This window comes from Ambystoma mexicanum, chromosome 3p (assembly GCF_040938575.1).
Source record: "Ambystoma mexicanum isolate Mex_15411 chromosome 3p, UKY_AmexF1_1, whole genome shotgun sequence".
NCBI classification, from domain to species: Eukaryota; Metazoa; Chordata; class Amphibia; order Caudata; family Ambystomatidae; genus Ambystoma; species Ambystoma mexicanum.
In genome coordinates this window covers 154,143,891-154,164,157 of record NC_090925.1, presented here as the reverse complement: position 1 = coordinate 154,164,157, position 20,267 = coordinate 154,143,891, and the positions used below count along the sequence as shown (strand labels likewise).

At 41.2% G+C, this 20,267-nt stretch overlaps 2 protein-coding genes across 5 annotated transcripts in view; one reads left to right on the top strand and one right to left on the bottom strand.

The window, feature by feature from the left end:
* LOC138580185 (C-type lectin domain family 2 member L-like) overlaps positions 1-20,267 on the top strand; it is a 335,947-nt gene that overhangs the window by 80,210 nt on the left and 235,470 nt on the right. The gene's annotated exons all lie outside the window — the stretch shown is intronic.
* LOC138580184 (uncharacterized) overlaps positions 7,930-20,267 on the bottom strand; it is a 28,892-nt gene continuing 16,554 nt past the window's right edge. Inside the window, exons 6-12 of one of the 2 annotated variants that reach the window (XM_069650512.1) lie at positions 18,294-19,143; positions 18,100-18,218; positions 17,883-18,008; positions 16,937-17,002; positions 15,162-15,267; positions 10,199-10,278; positions 7,930-8,361 (exon numbers count right to left, since the gene is read on the bottom strand). In XM_069650512.1, the coding sequence (XP_069506613.1) occupies positions 15,232-15,267; positions 16,937-17,002; positions 17,883-18,008; positions 18,100-18,218; positions 18,294-19,143 (1,197 nt within the window). In that variant the 3' untranslated portion in view covers positions 7,930-8,361; positions 10,199-10,278; positions 15,162-15,231. Of the gene's footprint in view, positions 8,362-10,198; positions 10,279-15,161; positions 15,268-16,685; positions 17,003-17,882; positions 18,009-18,099; positions 18,219-18,293; positions 19,144-20,267 lie in introns of those variants that run through there. The other variant, XM_069650511.1, reaches the window with a different exon arrangement.

Sequence of the window (20,267 nt, the reverse complement as noted above, 5' to 3'; positions counted from 1 at the left end):
TAAATCACACAATAAACCAGACTGACAATATGTATATATATTACACATCTCTTAGCACAGTGGGAGAATTTGTGGTGTTTCCCTTTTAAGAACATGTATTGTCCCTCTAAGGATGTGTCATGACAGCCTCATACCTGACTGGGAAAAGAAGGAGCCTGCGCACGCACGTGCAATACCACGGTGGTAGACTAAATGTAATGGCACTCTGTATCTGTGTCTCATTGTGTTGGGCCTGCAAGCCTACCATGTGTGATCACAGACCTGCGGCCCTGCTAGGCTGGGTGCAGTCTGGGTGCCCCAGACAAGCATGTGTAACCTGGGTGTCTCCAGGCCACTGGCCCTCTGTGTGATCGCAGAGCAGCTGCGGTCTTGTCATGTGACCACAGCGATCAGGGTGATCCCTGCCACATTAATTGTGTGTTAGTGCCCAGAGCACCCCTTGGTCAGGCCCAGAGTCACAGTGCACAGAAAGAAATTGTGTACTCCCCTACCCAATTCAAGGGATAGTTCAATCAGTATTTTGTTAAATGTTAACCCTCAAAATTAAGGGGATACCAAATATTACAACCCTATATTAGCTGTAATATTTGGTATCCCCTTCAAAAAAAGGCTGAGATGGCTTCCAGAAGCTGTCACAGTGTAGGCTTATGATGTACTCCCCTACCCAATGCAAGGGATAGTTCAAGCAGTGCATTGTTAAATGTTACCCTTCAACATCAAGGGGATGCCAAATATTACAACCCTATATTAGCTGTAATATTTGGTATCCCCTTCAGAAAAAGAATGGGATGGCTTCCAGAAGCTGTCACAGTGTAGGCTTATGATGTACTCCCCTCCCCAATGCAAGGGATAGTTCAAGCAGTGCGTTGTTAAATGTTACCCCTCAAAATCAAGGGGATACCAAATATTACAACCTTATATTAGCTGTAATATTTGGTATCCCCTTCAAAAAAAGGATGGGATGGCTTCCAGAAGCTGTCATAGTGTAGGCTTATGATGTACTTCTCTCCCCAATGCAAGGGATATTATAAGCAGTGCGTTGTTAAATGTTACCCCTCAAAATCAAGGGGATACCAAATATTACAAACCAATATTAGCTGTAATATTTGGTATCCCCTTAAAAAACAGGTGGGATAGCTTCCAGAAGGAGGCATAGTGTAGACAAACAATGTACTCCCCCCTGGAATGCAAGGGATAGTTCAAGCAGTGCGTTGTTAAATGTTACCCCTCAAAATCAAGGGGATACCAAATATTACAACCCTATATTAGCTGTAATATTTGGTATCCCCTTCAAAAAAAGGATGGGATGGCTTCCAGAAGCTGTCATAGTGTAAGCTTATGATGTACTTCTCTCCCCAATGCAAGGGATATTTCAAGCAGTGTGTTGTTAAATGTTACCCCTCAAAATCAAGGGGATACCAAATATTACAACCCTATATCAGCTGTAATATTTGGTATCCCCTTCAAAAAAAGGATGGGATGGCTTCCAGAAGCTGACACAGTGAAGGCTAATGATGTACTCCCCTCCCTAATGCAAGGGATAGTTCAAGCAGTGCATTGTTAAATGTTACACCTCATAATCAAGGGGATACCAAATATTACAACCCAATATTAGCTGTAATATTTGGTATCCCCTTAAAAAACAGGTGGGATAGCTTCCAGAAGGAGGCATAGTGTAGACAAACAATGTACTCCCCCCTGCAATGCAAGGGATATTTCAAGCAGTGCGTTGTTAAATGTTACCCCTCAAAATCAAGGGGATACCAAATATTACAACCCTATATTAGCTGTAATAATTGGTATCCCCTTCACAAAAAGGATGAGATGGCTTCCAGAAGCTGTCACAGTGTAGGCTTATGATGTACTCCCCTCCCCAATGCAAGGGATAGTTCAAGCAGTGCGTTGTTAAATGTTACCCCTCAACATCAAGGGGATACCAAATATTACAACCCTATATTAGCTGTAATAATTGGTATCCCCTTCACAAAAAGGATGAGATGGCTTCCAGAAGCTGTCACAGTGTAGGCTTATGATGTACTCCCCTCCCCAATGCAAGGGATAGTTCATGCAGTGCGTTGTTAAATGTTACCCCTCAACATCAAGGGGATACTAAATATTACAACCCTATATCAGCTGTAATATTTGGTATCCCCTTCAGAAAAAGAATGGGATGGCTTCCAGAAGCTGTCAGAGTGTAGGCTTATGATGTACTCCCCTCCCCAATGAAAGGGATAGTTCAAGCAGTGCGATGTTAAATGTTACCCCTCAACATCAAGGGGATACCAAATATTACAACCCTATATCAGCTGTAATATTTGGTATCCCCTTCAAAAAAAGGATGGGATGGCTTCCAGAAGCTGACACAGTGAAGGCTAATGATGTACTCCCCTCCCCAATGCAAGGGATTGTTCAAGCAGTGCATTGTTAAATGTTACACCTCATAATCAAGGGGATACCAAATATTACAACCCTATATTAGCTGTAATATTTGGTATCCCCTTCACAAAAAGGATGAGATGGCTTCCAGAAGCTGTCACAGTGTAGGCTTATGATGTACTCCCCCCCCCCAATGCAAGGGATAGTTCAAGCAGTGCGTTTTTAAATGTTACCCCTCAAAATCAAGGGGATACCAAATATTACAACCCTATATTAGCTGTAATATTTGGTATCCCCTTCAAAAAAAGGATGGGATGGCTTCCAGAAGCTGACACAGTGAAGGCTAATGATGTACTCCCCTCCCCAATGCAAGTGATAGTTCAAGCAGTGCGTTGTTAAATGTTACCCCTCAAAATCAAGGGGATACCAAATATTACAACCCTATATAAGCTGTAATATTTGGTATCCCCTTCAAAAAAAGGATGGGATGGCTTCCAGAAGCTGACACAGTGAAGGCTAATGATGTACTCCCCTCCCCAATGCAACGGATAGTTCAAGCAGTGCGTTTTTAAATGTTACCCCTCAAAATCAAGGGGATACCAAATATTACAACCCTATATTAGCTGTAATATTTGGTATCCCCTTCACAAAAAGGATGAGATGGCTGCCAGAAGCTGTCACAGTGTAGGCTTATGATGTACTCCCCTCCCCAATGCAAGGGATAGTTCAAGCAGTGCGTTGTTAAATGTTACCCCTCCACATCAAGCGGATACCGAATATTACAACCCTATATTAGCTGTAATATTTGGTATCCCCTTAAAAAACAGGTGGGATAGCTTCCAGAAGGAGGCATAGTGTAGACAAACGATGGACTCCCCCCTGCAATGCAAGGGATAGTTCAAGCAGTGTTTTGTTAAATGTTACCCCTCAACATCAGGGGGATACCAAATATTACAACCCTATATCAGCTGTAATATTTGGTATCCCCTTCAAAAAAGGATTGGATGGCTTCCAGAAGCTGACACAGTGAAGGCTAATGATGTACTCCCCTCCCCAATGCAACAGATAGTTCAAGCAGTGCGTTTTTAAATGTTACCCCTCAAAATCAAGGGGATACCAAATATTACAACCCTATATTAGCTGTAATATTTGGTATCCCCTTCACAAAAAGGATGAGATGGCTTCCAGAAGCTGTCACAGTGTAGGCTTATGATGTACTCCCCTCCCCAATGCAAGGGATAGTTCAAGCAGTGCGTTGTTAAATGTTACCCCTCAAAATCAAGGGGATACCAAATATTACAACCCTATATTAGCTGTAATATTTGGTATCCCCTTCACAAAAAGGATGAGATGGCTTCCAGAAGGAGGCATAGTGTAGACAAACAATGTACTCCCCCCTGCAATGCAAGGGATAGTTCAAGCAGTGTTTTGTTAAATGTTACCCCTCAACATCAGGGGGATACCAAATATTACAACCCTATATTAGCTGTAATATTTGGTATCCCCTTCACAAAAAGGATGAGATGGCTTCCAGAAGCTGTCACAGTGTAGGCTTATGATGTACTCCCCTCCCCAATGCAAGGGATAGTTCAAGCAGTGCGTTGTTAAATGTTACCCCTCAAAATCAAGGGGATACCAAATATTACAACCCTATATTAGCTGTAATATTTGGTATCCCCTTCAAAAAAAGGATGGGATGGCTTCCAGAAGCTGACACAGTGAAGGCTAATGATGTACTCCTCTCCCCAATGCAACGGATAGTTCAAGCAGTGCATTGTTAAATGTTACACCTCATAATCAAGGGGATACCAAATATTACAACCCTATATTAGCTGTAATATTTGGTATCCCCTTCACAAAAAGGATGAGATGGCTTCCAGAAGCTGTCACAGTGTAGGCTTATGATGTACTCCCCTCCCCAATGCAAGGGATAGTTCAAGCAGTGCATTTTTAAATGTTACCCCTCAAAATCAAGGGGATACCAAATATTACAACCCTATATTAGCTGTAATATTTGGTATCCCCTTCAAAAAAAGGATGGGATGGCTTCCAGAAGCTGACACAGTGAAGGCTAATGATGTACTCCCCTCCCCAATGCAACGGATAGTTCAAGCAGTGCGTTTTTAAATGTTACCCCTCAAAATCAAGGGGATACCAAATATTACAACCCTATATTAGCTGTAATATTTGGTATCCCCTTCACAAAAAGGATGAGATGGCTTCCAGAAGCTGTCACAGTGTAGGCTTATGATGTACTCCCCTCCCCAATGCAAGGGATAGTTCAAGCAGTGCGTTGTTAAATGTTACCCCTCAACATCAGGGGGATACCAAATATTACAACCCTATATTAGCTGTAATATTTGGTATCCCCTTCACAAAAAGGATGAGATGGCTTCCAGAAGCTGTCACAGTGTAGGCTTATGATGTACTCCCCTCCCCAATGCAAGGGATAGTTCAAGCAGTGCGTTGTTAAATGTTACCCCTCAAAATCAAGGGGATACCAAATATTACAACCCTATATTAGCTGTAATATTTGGTATCCCCTTCAAAAAAAGGATGGGATGGCTTCCAGAAGCTGACACAGTGAAGGCTAATGATGTACTCCCCTCCCCAATGCAACGGATAGTTCAAGCAGTGCATTGTTAAATGTTACACCTCATAATCAAGGGGATACCAAATATTACAACCCTATATTAGCTGTAATATTTGGTATCCCCTTCACAAAAAGGATGAGATGGCTTCCAGAAGCTGTCACAGTGTAGGCTTATGATGTACTCCCCTCCCCAATGCAAGGGATAGTTCAAGCAGTGCGTTGTTAAATGTTACCCCTCAAAATCAAGGGGATACCAAATATTACAACCCTATATTAGCTGTAATATTTGGTATCCCCTTCAAAAAAAGGATGGGATGGCTTCCAGAAGCTGACACAGTGAAGGCTAATGATGTACTCCCCTCCCCAATGCAACGGATAGTTCAAGCAGTGCATTGTTAAATGTTACACCTCATAATCAAGGGGATACCAAATATTACAACCCTATATTAGCTGTAATATTTGGTATCCCCTTCACAAAAAGGATGAGATGGCTTCCAGAAGCTGTCACAGTGTAGGCTTATGATGTACTCCCCTCCCCAATGCAAGGGATAGTTCAAGCAGTGCGTTTTTAAATGTTACCCCTCAAAATCAAGGGGATACCAAACATTACAACCCTATATTAGCTGTAATATTTGGTATCCCCTTCAAAAAAAGGATGGGATGGCTTCCAGAAGCTGACACACAGTGAAGGCTAATGATGTACTCCCCTCCCCAATGCAACGGATAGTTCAAGCAGTGCGTTTTTAAATGTTACCCCTCAAAATCAAGGGGATACCAAATATTACAACCCTATATTAGCTGTAATATTTGGTATCCCCTTCACAAAAAGGATGAGATGGCTTCCAGAAGCTGTCACAGTGTAGGCTTATGATGTACTCCCCTCCCCAATGCAAGGGATAGTTCAAGCAGTGCGTTGTTAAATGTTACCCCTCAAAATCAAGGGGATACCAAATATTACAACCCTATATTAGCTGTAATATTTGGTATCCCCTTCACAAAAAGGATGAGATGGCTTCCAGAAGGAGGCATAGTGTAGACAAACGATGTACTCCCCCCTGCAATGCAAGGGATAGTTCAAGCAGTGTTTTGTTAAATGTTACCCCTCAACATCAGGGGGATACCAAATATTACAACCCTATATTAGCTGTAATATTTGGTATCCCCTTCACAAAAAGGATGAGATGGCTTCCAGAAGCTGTCACAGTGTAGGCTTATGATGTACTCCCCTCCCCAATGCAAGGGATAGTTCAAGCAGTGCGTTGTTAAATGTTACCCCTCAACATCAAGGAGATACTGAATATTACAACCCTATATTGCTGTAATATTTGGTATCCCCTTAAAAAAACAGGTGGGATAGCTTCCAGAAGGAGGCATAGTGTAGACAAACGATGTACTCCCCCCCCCCTGCAATGCAAGGGATAGTTCAAGCAGTGCTTTGTTAAATGTTACCCCTCAACATCAGGGGGATACCAAATATTACAACCCTATATCAGCTGTAATATTTGGTATCCCCTTCAAAAAAAGGATGGGATGGCTTGGAAGCAGATAATATCCATTTCAGCCAAGCTTATGTTTGGAGCTCATTCACCTGTGCCCATTTGCTATAGTCAAGTTCATTGTACCTTGAGTTCCTTTCTGGTTCACTGATGTTTAGGTGTTTCTTTGGCACTTGCTAGTCAATGTAGATGTGCCCACACTTCATGCACTGGTATGGGCATTTTGCATTTTGGGTGTTGAAGAGGGATGTGGCCTCACTGTGTATCAGTGGGCTGCATTCATCACTTGTGCACTCAATGGTAGATATATTTTTCCCTTCTAAGGTACGGCCACCTACCCGCACACATATGCAATCACCCGCTACCAGATCGCACATCACTTCTGCCACTAGAATGCAGCTAAGTACCGTGATAAAATCTTTGGTCTTGCAGGACACATAATCAGTCTCCTTGACTCCCATACTCTCTGACAGCCATCACATCACCCACCCACAAGCCTGTTCTACTTGTGTTGCTAGCATGGATTTAGCCACCCCACCAACCTTCTTATGGGCTAAAATGCACACATGCATTGAATGTCACTGGGACCAATCGCAGATACCTCAGACTTAGGTCCTCCAAGGTCATGCACCTACAGTGCTTTGAAGCTATACCAATGGCACAAAGCCGCTATACAAATGTCACACCACATTACTATGCCACATGTACATCGAGGGGGCAAAGTGTAGCTGGTGAAACAGAACAGTGTCCTGTTGATGTGCAGCTGAGTGTGGTCCAACAGGAAGCCATGGAAGAGGCTACTGCCTGGATTCAATGGCAGTACTCACTGGTGTTCATGTTGAAGGAAGACATCTGCCACCTGTGCTTCATGGTGGAGGCAGGCCAGAGGAGGACGGGGGCATATTAGCGGGTACTGCTTTGAGTTAGAGTAACGAGCCGCAGTTTTTCCAGGGTGTGTGGGGGCTGCTTTGAGTTTGGAATTTGGGGTGCAGTTTAAACGGGGTACTGGGACGAGGACTGCGAGTCGCAAGAGAGGAGTGGATGTGATTGTTTGTAAATAATCCTTGTTTACTTTTTAACATGGGGTGGGTCTGGCGCAAAGGTTGTTTGACACAGCTAATTTTTGCTTGCCGTGGAGACATTTTGTGGACTTTCCAGGCCCAACACGTTCTTCTTTGTGCTGCAGGTTTCTTTGCGCTATTGAATCTTTGAATCTGCTCCCCACGCTATTCTTTTCGTCCATGCAATGATCTTTCTTGCGCAAAGTTGTTAGCGCAGATTTAGTGCTTTTTTTGTAAATTAGGCCCATGGACTCCTACTGCAAGTACCATATTCTAAACGTACAATGCTGAAGTGAAATTGGCAGGAAACAAATATTACAAATATTGAACAGTGGTAACTTATGCCATTGCCTGCAGCTAATGTCAAGGATTTATATACTCCATTCAAAACCAAGACACAACATAACTTCAAACTTTATTTTACAAATACTTATTATGTACATGAAAACTGCAAGTAGCATTCACTTTCTTTTCTTTACTTTACTCTTAAACATGACAAGTATATAGTCTGCAAATTGAGGACCAAGTTGGAGCAGCTCATTTTGAAAGTGCTTCTTCCCACAAAAAACATATGCAGCAAATCCACATTAATGTCAATGCTGCTGAGTACCGGCAGTCCAGAAAAGGCATGGGTATCATACAATCACTTTAAACCCAGTCACATACAGAGGCACCCATGGTGGCATAGAGGCTTTCGCATAACCTACGGGTTATCACTTCTTTGGCATCTCCTATAGCATCTGTAGCACAGAAATGTTGAACACTCATCAGCTGGTCTTTGTTCTTTGTCAGTACAGGCCAAGTGGAACCATAGATTGCAGGTATCACACGCAATCTAAACAAAATATGAACAGTAGTTTAGGATTCAAGTAACGTTAAATGCGGTCAGCATCACTACATATGGCAATAGTTATTAAAATACTGTATTTATGAAATCAGCGGTAAAGAACATTAATTGAAATGAAAGAAAAATAACAGATTACCAACTATGTATGTGAATGCCAGGGCTTCAAAACACTAACAGTTTTACATAGAATAATTTCCACATAGTTGTGTGTCAAATTGTAAATTATTGCAGCCTTGGTGTTCAATACATTGAATATACATATATACAATGTGCAATGTGACGGATCGCAGAATTCAGTCACTTCTCCACAGTGGGGAGCCTTTCCCGGTGAGGCTAGGGAGGTGAGCTTGCTATGAGATACCCACCTTAGTGGTAGAGGCAAGCGAAACTTCACCGTAAGAGAGCCCCACCCCTTGGGGAGTAAAACTCCCATTTCAAAGATGAACTCCATAAGTTACTCACCCACAACCCACCCCCAAAAACTTATATCTAAAGAAATGAATCTGCGTTACTGGGGTGTAGAAACCTTTTATCTATGTGTGAAGAAAAATGAGTACACTACTGTGAAGAAGACCGTCCGAGTAATGCAAAGTACTCCGACAATATAGAGATGTTTGACGCTCTGCCGGGCAAAGCCTAGCTATGCAAGATAAATCCTGTTGGGGAGAAAAGCCCAGGAGATTTGAATTAGATGTGCAAGGAAAGCTGAACTAGACCGGGCCACGCAGCCTCCAAGCATTTACACAAAGTGGCGAGTGAAGGCGACATGAGAAAAGGCTGAAGTGAGAATAACTGAGGCAAGGAGACATCAGACAAGTTAGAGTCCATGGAGGATGCGTGACCGGGAGTTGGTGGAGTGCGACGTCCAACGAGGATGCTGAGATCGCACACTCGTTCACGGCACACAGCGGGCACAGAGGAAGAGAGAATTAGAGAAGCCAGAAGCCAACCTGACGAACTGTAGCAAGCATCCCATTCTGATCGCAGGACAGTATACCAGGGGATTACCATAAGAAATTATTGTGTGAAAGAGACACTTTGGGCATCCTTTGAAAGTTATCATGGAAAAGAGACACTTATGATATTTTTCCAAAAGACCTTTTGCCATCCTGAAGAAAGTGTTGCTTGAAAGAGCCATTTCCGCCCCTCTTAAGGAAGCATTGGAACAAAAGGACACCTTTGCTATTCTATCTGAAAGAATCAAGGAAAAGGGAACCTCCAACTGGTTTTTCGGATTGTTTGTTTAATTTTTAGATTTTATTTTTCACACACTTTTTGCCAAATCAAAACAGAGAAAATTACATTACACATTTAATTTTTTTTTTGTTTGAGGGTCAAATACATTTTGGACATAAGGACAGTTTGCATAATTCTGGGGATACACAGACTGACCTTTAGTTTTAGTTTCCTAGGAAGGAACCTCTCTTTAGGTTAGGGACAGAAAGGCTTTTATCGAACCCCTTTTCTTTAATAAGGAGGTCTGCTGTTGCAAATATTGCATCTTTGTGTCCTTCTCATATTTCTGACCCCTCACCATATTCTTCCACCAACAAACTTTTTCGCTCGCAGGGAATTCATCCGAGCAGCATCTACACCCCAATAATATCACATTAGTTCTACCCAACCAATGGGAATGCACTGTAATGAAAAGGTTTTTTAAAGTATGAATCTTTCATTCTTGCTTATGAACCATCATTTCTGCAGTTTAGGTGATACCGATAAATATTCTTTCATAAAATGTTCTCATAAGACTACTTGTGACTTAGCCAATCTTTGAAATAACAGTTAGGAATGAAAATAAAACACTGAAAATCATATGTATTACCCAATTTTGCACCCCATCACTCTGTCCATCAACGGTCGAAGTAACCTCTGCACAAATGTGGCACAGATTACTCACGTCATCTGTAAGAAGTCATAAAAATACAGTTTACTATGTGTACATGAAATATTGTAAATATACAGGCAATTTATATTCACTTTAAAGACACAGTATGGTAAGTTACTTCATGAAAATCACATGAACACTTGAAGAATGTTGTCCATTAAATTACACGCACAATATACTTCACACATACCAGAGGTACGTTGTATCTTATGGCAGTTTAATCAAAGTTGTTCACACAGGACAATGCAATGTGCATCCTGCAATAATTTTAACAATATCATATAGCCTTTTATCCTGACTTTAAGTGCCAGTAATGACATAATATTTTAGCGGTAGGGAACCTGCTAAGCTCCAGCTTTTGGATGGACATAAGTCAAGTGCCCCACCGGCAAACTCCTAGTCAGCCCATCTGGTAAAGTGCTGGTATTCATGAAAACTGGAACTTTAATTCCGGACCGCCGAAACTGAATGAGGCCATTTGATTGCATGCTTACTGCTTATTTTTTCGTTTTCAATATCTTAACAATGTGGTCCAATGTCATTCTCATGACTGTTATGTTGGTGTTTGGTAGGCAAGATTGTATGCAGTGACCCTCAGGGAGACTACGCCAGTCTTGTCCTCTTGGTATTAGGTAACCCACTTATTGGTATAGGTCTGTACTACACAGGTTGGTAGTGTGACTGAACATCCAGGCTTATCTCAAGAGGGTTCAAGGTGATCTGTAGAGCTGTAGCATCAAAATGCTCAAATACAAGTATTCAAATAACACTTACACTCAAGGTTTTCTAGTAAAATAATTATTTATGTAATGGTTAGGTTTAGATAAGCATTCTTTAAAAAGGACAATGTGCAACAATAAAAATACACTTCATAACACGTTCTCACAATCAAGATAAGCAAGTAGATATTCGTGAGAGAAGCTTCATACACACTTCCTACACCCTGAGGTGACTTCACTAAGTAGGACAGTATTGGCATTTATATATCACTTTTGTGCTTGGTAAATTCTGAGGTTGGCAGAAAGCAAAGGTTAAAGGAAGGAAAAAGGTTAACAGGTTCTCAGAGCATGTGAGCACTTTCAAATCTTCCAATGAAGTCTAGATAAAAACCTTTACCAGCACTGTTAGTTAAAAACCAATGTCTCACCTATGAGGGACAGTTAGAATCAAAGTCAATGGGACAGAAGAGTCTGCAAGGAGCCAAGACAGCCAAAGTCAATTTGGAGCAAAGTCTATAGAGCGGAAGCACTTCTTAGAAAGCAAAAAGTCTTGCACAAAGTTGGAGAGTTTGTTGCAGAAAAGCACTGTTGGGACACGATCGTTTAAACTTTGTCAAACGTTAGAGCTAAAATATCTCTAGAAAGGCAGCTACTGCAAGTCTCAACTGATACAAGCAAGCTACAGACAAAGAGGTAAGTACCCCTGAGTCAGAACAGTACCATAGTTTATAAGAAGAGGATCCAGCTGGCTTCTATCCTGGTTGCAGACTTGCAGATCCTGGGTTCCTGGGCCTCAGTCGTGGGGACAAGAGGCAGGACGTCTGGAGGACTCCTGAACAGCAGTTTGGAGGTCGGCAGCAGCTATGGGCTCTTTTCAGTTTAGCGGCCCTTTGCGGTTTCAGCTACTGTCAATTAGCACCACCGCAGATCTTGGAGACTGGATGGGCTTCCATCGCTCTCTGAGTCCAGCGGTTTGGTGTGGTGACTCGAGCTTGGGTCGTCCTGCTTCCGGAGAGTCCTCAGGATTTTCCTGGAGCTTCGGTATGGCTTAAAGTCGATGCACTCGACTATGGATTTCTCGACCCTTGGCACTTCGTTCCAGCAGTACAGGGAGTTGGGGAAGGTCTTCCAGCAAAGTTCTTCTTGGGGTTAGCTGGTCTCACCAACCCAAGGGAGAAGTTGTCCTTTCCAGAGCTGCTCTTGTCGATTAGGAAAAGCAGTTTCAGCACAGCAGCAGGGCTTCACCAGGCAGTTCAACGGTCCAGGAGGATGCAGCAAGCTTCTCTTCACAATTCCTTTGTCGGATGTTTCTTCCAGTGGTGGACTGTCTGTTAAACGGGATATCATATCGGGCCTCCTTTATAGTATATATTGGCCTAAGCCCAGTCGCTCTGCGAAGAAATCCGCGTTGTAAAGTTCTGATTTTAGATCGACTTTGCCGCCATTTTAGGTTCATCCGCCATTTTGATTCTCGCTCCAAAGTCACCCTGTGTTCTAAAATGGTGGACAGTGTTCTTCTGTTTGTAACATGGCCGACTCGACCTTCGCATTTGGGTTAGTGCCTAAACTGCCCGCAGGCCAAATGTTAGGGTCATGTAATAAGACCTTGTCCTTCGTTGACCTGTGGATTGAGGATTACCTGTGCCAACGAAACCGATCCGTGAGCATATATTAAGCACAATGTTGTTTAAATACTGAATGCAAACATTTGAACTACATTGTATAAAACATGTACGAAGGCTTCATGTTAAATCCGAAGATACACTGTTCCTATTGTGACCTGTTTGTGTATGAACTACGAATAACCCATATGCGTATAGATGACCAAATTAGTAGTGAACCCGGCACAAACCCCTAACCCGAAGAATGATTGACCTATAGGTGTGCTGGACAGCAGATTAGAAATTGTATAAAAGAGCAAATGTTCTGATGTACAGTCCCACTCACTACACACACTGAAAGGGCTGGTATTCGCTGTGATGTACTGAGGGCCAGATAGCTATCCGATACTTTGTTCATTTGAAAACTGTTCAGTTACTTTGAATAAAGATCTGTGAATCTTTATAACCTGTGTTTGGTGTATTTCCTTCGAAGGTACTCGGCCTCGATATTTCCTTTTGCTTTTACATGTCTTCAATACAAGAAGCCTCGCCTTTCATGCAGGTTTCTCCCATTCATGCACAGCCTAGCTGTCACTCACAGCAGGCTGGCTGTGCTATAAGGACAGCCAGCCAATAAGGACTGGGTGCATTCAGGTTACGAAGGAGACTAAGGATAGGGAGTTTCGGGCACCTCCCTCGCTTCCTTGTTTTGCGTGCAGAGTAAAACCCAAGAGAGACCTCACAAGCAAGAAATGGCAAAAAAAGAAGACTGGGGCCATTTTGACAAAATGGTCACCCATGGGCTGCAGCTGACAATTCAGCCAGCGGTAGAAAAGCACAATGGTAGGAAAATTAATCCACTGCCACAAGCCATTAAAAGTCGTGAGGGTAACATAAAAAAGATATTACATGAGTAAGTAGGAAAAGGAGCTACTAAGTAACCCACCAGCACTCCACGTAAGATGGTAAGATGGTGTGTGCTGGACCTACAAAGAGAAAAGGTAGTTAAAGTCAATTTCACTTCACTATACTTGGGAACTGTAGTTCACCCAAGAAAAGGTATTTAAACCTCCAGAGAAATCTAAAGGATTTCTTTGTGACACTGCACTGAAGGTGCTGTGTGTCACCATACAAAAAGTATATTCCTATGGAGTTTGTCAGACTACAAAAACAAAGGAAATGCAACTACAAATCAGATCAAAACACATGAGTGAGTGAGAAAAAGGGTGTCACTCGCTCCATGGTTAAAAATAAAAAGTCCTAAAGTCCAGCAAGAGCTGGGGGTCTCTAAGGTTGAAGGGAATTAGCACAGAAATGTAAATTGTCCCTAACAGTGTTTTCCCAAAATCTATGCCCAAAAGTACCAACCATTTATATCTTTTTTTTAAATCCTGGAATGGGGCTTGCATAACAGCCTGAAGTAGCTTTCTATTTCTTCCCTTCCAATTTCAATGGCTTGACAAGTAACAGCTGTTCTGGAGACAATGGGCCTCATTACGAGTCCGGCGGTAACCGAGGCGGTAAAACTGCCTGGTTACCGCCGGACTCGTATTACCATTCCGCCTCTGTGATTTCCGGAATTACCGGGGCATTACAACCGCGGTTTTCTGGGAATCACGGAGGCGGAATGGTGTAAATCCCCATTCCCATTGAGTCCTATGGGACTCAATGGAAATGGGGATCATGGAAACACCGGCAGCATCTCGTGATGCTGCCGGTGTTTCCTCGTCCGCCTGCATGCGGGAGGTGTTAAACCCGCCAGGTCAGACCTGGCGGGAACATCACCTCCCGCCTGCAGGGGTCGGACTCAGGCGGTCTGGAAACAACGGTGGCGACGGGTTTACCGCCACCGTTATTTCTGGACCGCCTGGGTCGTAATGAGGCCAAATGTCTATCTATGCCGGTATATTGTATGCAATTACTCTGCAGACAGTTCACGAGTACTGATCATAAAATAAATTGACAATGAAAAATACGACATACTAATTCGGCCAAATGTCTATCTATGCCGGTATATTGTATGCAATTACTCTGCAGACAGTTCACGAGTATTGATCATAAAATAAATTGACAATGAAAAATACGACATACTAATTCTTTAAAATCTGGTTTAAACCTATCAGGTTCTTATTTCTTTGTCTGAAACTTGTCCATTAACATATTAATACAAACAGGATTATGAACTTAGACTTTACCAGAAGCTGCAATACCTGACTGATTTATTAAGCTCTCAGCTATCTCCCTTCGATATTTATTGAGTGCATCCATGCTACTCTCGAAAACAACTGCTTCCTCCTCTAAAAGGTATTCTGCAAACTAAAATTATAATAATTATGTCGTTTTTTTGCACAATAGACATGTTAGCAGGTCTACAACTACTTTAGCATTTTTCATTTTACATATGTGCTTCTAAACAGAACAGTCAGGTACAAATGAAATGCTTTGCATAATTGATAGTGACCTAGACAAATAAAAACCGTACTGTGACATAGTAGAAGAGAGCTGTTTTGTACAGGATTTATTAAACATGTATATTCTGTCCGTCGGAAATGTAATGTGAAAAATATACTGATACATTACCTTGCAGACAAAAACACCACAAGATATACTGTCTAGTTGTTTTGGATGTGCAACACTGGAGCATGTCCACCTAGAGACTGGCACGTTTTTTCTTCTCATAAAAGCCCTAGATAGTAGAAAAACATTGCAGTTTTGAAGATGTTAAACTTCACTTCATAGCAATCTGTATAACATTAAGGTGGAAATTACAAATCAGCATTTTAAAACACCCAGTTTTAAAAATGTGGATAACGTACTTTCAATTACACTTGTCACAAACTTCATCAGGGCTAGTGGCCTATGGTGTTTTTTTTAATGATTGACCGACGTGTGACCCATAGGGAATGAGCTCATTCATCCTCCAACTTTAAAGGGACTGATCTAGGTAGATTTTGATTCAGCCTGGAATGAATATTCCTACAGCACACTGATATTCATGTTCAGCTTCTGTGGTAAGCTTGCACAGAAGCTGCAATTCCTCAACATCGTTTTAGCACAAAACAGTGCCGAAGAAGAACATACACAGACCCGCATATTTACCTGAAATGTTTAAGTATAACATCCATAATCTTTGTAATACACATTGACGTGATCAATAGCTACCTTGTTACTTCTTTGCACTTTTGAATCTGACTGTCTAGTTCTCCCAAAGAGTTCAGGTATAACGCTCTCTTTTCACTGGGGTATATCGCCTAAAATGTAATACATTTTTGTAAAATAAAATTAGGTTTTGTTTTTTAAAGTGCTACTAATCATATTTGGAAATAAAAATACCAGATTTACATTTGTAAATTATTATTGGCATGTAGTTGTATATTTGTCATGCATTAACAATTAATGGAGGATACTCCCACAGTTAAACCTTTAACTGTGGCATAGTATCATATACAAAGGTGAAATACACATTCTCAAACCTAGTTGGCCAATTTTGCTGTACTAGTCGTTATGAAGATTTATTTTCAGTTGCTTCATGTCTTCTTTATTTATGCAAACCTGAAAACATTGATGGGTCCTCATGACTCGTGAGATTTTCGCTGAGTGTTGAACCTTCATGTGAAATGAATAAACACATTGGTCGGCATTACAAGGTTGGAGGTAGCCTTGCCCCGAAAACTGGCAGGCTACCTCCAAACTTGCAAGAAAGTCCGGCACGCGCAAATGGGCAATTACCGGGGTATTCCGGCCCCGCCGGACCCGGTAATTGCCCTTTCACGGGTGCCGGAATCGGGTGATCCCCCATTCCCATTTGAGCCCCATAGGGCTCAATGGGAATGGGGATGCCTGTAGCACCGGCACCATTCATAATGGTGCCTGTGCTACAGTCATGCTGTGCTCGTGGGTGCCTTTCATTCCACCAGGTCAGACCTGGCAGAATGAAAGGCACATGCAAGCACAGCTCGGAGTTTGCCAGTCCGGATACAATGGTACCGGCAAGCTGACCGGTACCATTGTTTCCAGACCGGCAAGCTCGTAATGAGGCCCATTATAGTGTAAAAGGAAATGCATTCATGTCCCACAATCTGTTCCTTATTGTATCCCATCAGAAAGTGCAAGGAGTGTTGCCTTCAAACCGTTCTATGCTCTTTACATAGCTAAGCATTTCAAATGCAAAATCTGTGCACTCTTCCGTTGCACATATGATTATACTCGGCAAATGCTCAAAAATTAGATGATTGCTGTGGTGTTCACTGTAGACTATTTGCAAATTAGCCTTTGTAATTTATGACATTTAAAAAATGACCAATACTTTGTAACAAACAGGGAAAATGTACAAGGAGATAGTACGATTCCCTTACCACTAATGTCCAATGATGAGCATCATTAACAACTCCCAACAGCAACTTGTACTGCAATGGATCAACCTATAAGAAGGATGAAAGCATTGAATGTGAGATGCAGGAACAATTGCCCATGTTAAAATCCAGCCATTAATTATTTATTAAAGAAAAAGGAACACCAAGGTCTGTGTTTTGGTTAATACCAATTGATAACAAAAAGTGGATCATAGAGCAAATAATGGTGAAAAGGAAAACAATACCATTAAGGTGTGAGCACTTTACTGGTCAGGTAAGAGTGGTTGGCAAAAGTTAAGGCTTAGCATGCTACCCAAAAATCTCTCACTTCGCCTGGATTTGTCTATTCATAGTCGGAGATCAAAGTCACCTAGTTGGTAGTTTTCCAAATCCTGAGACTTAAATCCAGCAGTCCTTACGACTTAAAATCCTGGATACAAGAGGCCCCCAAGTGCAATAACAATCAATGTATTCCAGATAAAAGAAATTTCAAAAATAGCAGAAAGATGAATGCGACAGTTAAGGGACTAGTCAGACTGTAGTGCCTGTTCCACAGACGCAAAATGACTGTGGCCAACTACTGAGGGCTGGATAGGATTTCTTCAGTCTGCAGCAACTTCATTGCCATAATTATTTCTAATGAACAATCCAGCTGTGTCAATTTGATCATCATGACATAATAAAAGTATAGCTAGGCTTTAAGGCCTATAAAGTGGATGGCAGATGTTCCAACCCAGGTCACCCCTTGGCTCTCCTTGAGCCAGTACACCACAATTTGTATCTACTCTATGTGAACCATGCATATAGTAAGGAGTTGATTATAATTGTCACAATTCACTACAGGACACATTTGTTAAATGTACCAGGGGCAAACATTTTCAACATTGTACGCAATTTTGTATGTGCACATTGCAGTCAAAAATGAATAACATTATGTAAAACCTCTAACCTTTTTCATTAATGGTGGTTTTCCATGCCAAATCAGGGTCATGGCGTAGCTATCGATATAGAACACTTCATCACTGGATTCTTTATTATGTGTCCGTACTTGTCCGAACAAGTGTGCATTGATCACCTGCAATACTGAACAATGTTACAACTGGAAAAGTGTGAACCAGGTACATATATAACTATATTGCTATGGGATTTAGAATTTAGATTTTTACCTGACTTTCCAGCTGCTTGCCTGGTTGAAGGCATACAAGATCTGAGTCGAAGATGTTGTAATGACCGATCTTTGAAACCAATACATGTCCTGTTACATTGTTCCAAACATCATCAATACCTGAAAATAAATCACAGTCCTAAGTAATAACAACATCAATGCAAGTATTAAAGTTCACTGTGTTCATTTACTTACAGTGATATGGTTCTTTGTATTCAACACAATTAATGGAAACACTTGGGTTCTCCAGAGAACCTAAATCTGCTGTGGTGGTTGTCTTTTTGCAAGGAGCGGAGTTACAATGTGCATTCATTTCAGAAACTTGTCCTGGTAATTCATTGATCACACAGCTGCATTTTTGTTGCTGTTGTACAGTGCATGTGTTTTTATGGCTCACTGGCATAGTCAATTGGGTTTCAGACCATGCCGTGTTTATATCTGAAAGTTGTAGTGTATCTGCAGCTACATTTGTCTTAGCAGATATTTGTTGATTTAAATCTTCTGTAGATTTTGACAAGGTTTTGAAATCATCCAAAGTGGATACACTTTCTTTATCTATACATAGTTCTTTCAAATCCGATGGATCTGTGGGATTTGGTAGGACCAACATTGGAAGGAACACAGGAATCTCGTCTGGGACTGGACCTTTCAATTTTGTCACTGCACATTTTAAGATTTGTGTGGGTATGTGCTCAGTAACTTCCTTAAATATTTGTATATGATCACTGTTAATTTTTGGAAAAAGGTTTCCCGAATTGTCACGCAGATCTATGAGTTTACCAGAGATGTTTTCAACAACAAAAGGTCCAAAGAAGGATGGGTCTAACTTTCCTCCTATTCTTTGTGAGGATCGAATGTTTTTTCTCATAACCCTGTCACCGATCTTGATTTCAGGGTCCCGTTTTTGTGCCGTCACTCTATTTTTTATTTTCTGTGCAGATTTGTTCAGGTTTTCTCGAACAACATCTAAGACACTGTCACGAAATGAAATACACTCTGATATAATTTCATTACCAGCAAACTTCTCAATGTCCGCTTGTGGAACCTAAAACATCAAAACAAAGTACTTTATTAGTGTAACAAACTATGGTTATTTGCAATCCGACAAAAATTCATTAAATCGCAACAGAATAAAATTGCAGCAATATTTCACATCTTATATTTGACTTTAAAAAAGTCAGAACAGAATGAAATCTGTTCACTCATGACATAATGAAATTGGCAGGTCAGGTCAACAAGAGACACAAAATCAAGAGACTCAGGGTGGCAGTAAAACTTCCAATTATTGCCTCTTCACTAATGCTTGTTTCTGTCTTCACCATAAATAGCACTTCCAGATTATAATTAAATCACAAAATGGGTATGGAAATAAAAGATAACCACAATTAAGGAAATACCTCAAATGATTCTGGCACTTCAGAAGGATACCTAGCCTCTCGTCCAAACAAAAGGAAATATGGGCTATATTGTGTTGTCATTTGCTTTTTGGTTCTAAGTCCGAACAGAACGGTATCTAAATACAAGTCCCAGGAATCTGGTCTTTCCTTAACTAACTTGCACAGTGATCTAAAAAAAAAAAATCACTTATTCATCATGTTTGAAAACGATTCACAAACAATTAATGTGAAAACAAATAACCTACATATTGTTTTGCTGTACTTATTACTAATGTTGGCTATCAAATCAATGACATTATAAAAATCCATTTAAATGGTTTGAGGTATTGATCAAGAAAGGAATCCAGTGATGAATGATCACATGTAATTGTTTACCGCCGGGTAAATGGGACCAACAGATACTTTTGAGGCCAACGAGCCAGGCTCCTGGGTGCTTGCTGGGAAATGTAGAGAATGATCAAATCATTGCAGGCAAGTTGTACAAGTCTTATGCCACGATTTACTCACCTGCATTTACTCACCTGCATTCAGCTACAAAATAATGAAAACATTAAAAACAGATCTGTAAAAAAAGACATGTCAGTTATGTTGACATAAGCTTGACAATTCAGCTGTGGCCATGTTCTACATTTTAAAAAGTGTGTGTGTGTATGCTAGGCTATCCGCTCATTTTCTAATCCAAGATTGAACAAGTACAAGAAGAAATAAGTAACTTACTATATGTACCTGTGTGGATCCCAGGACAATTATATTGAAGGCTGCTGAGTGTTTG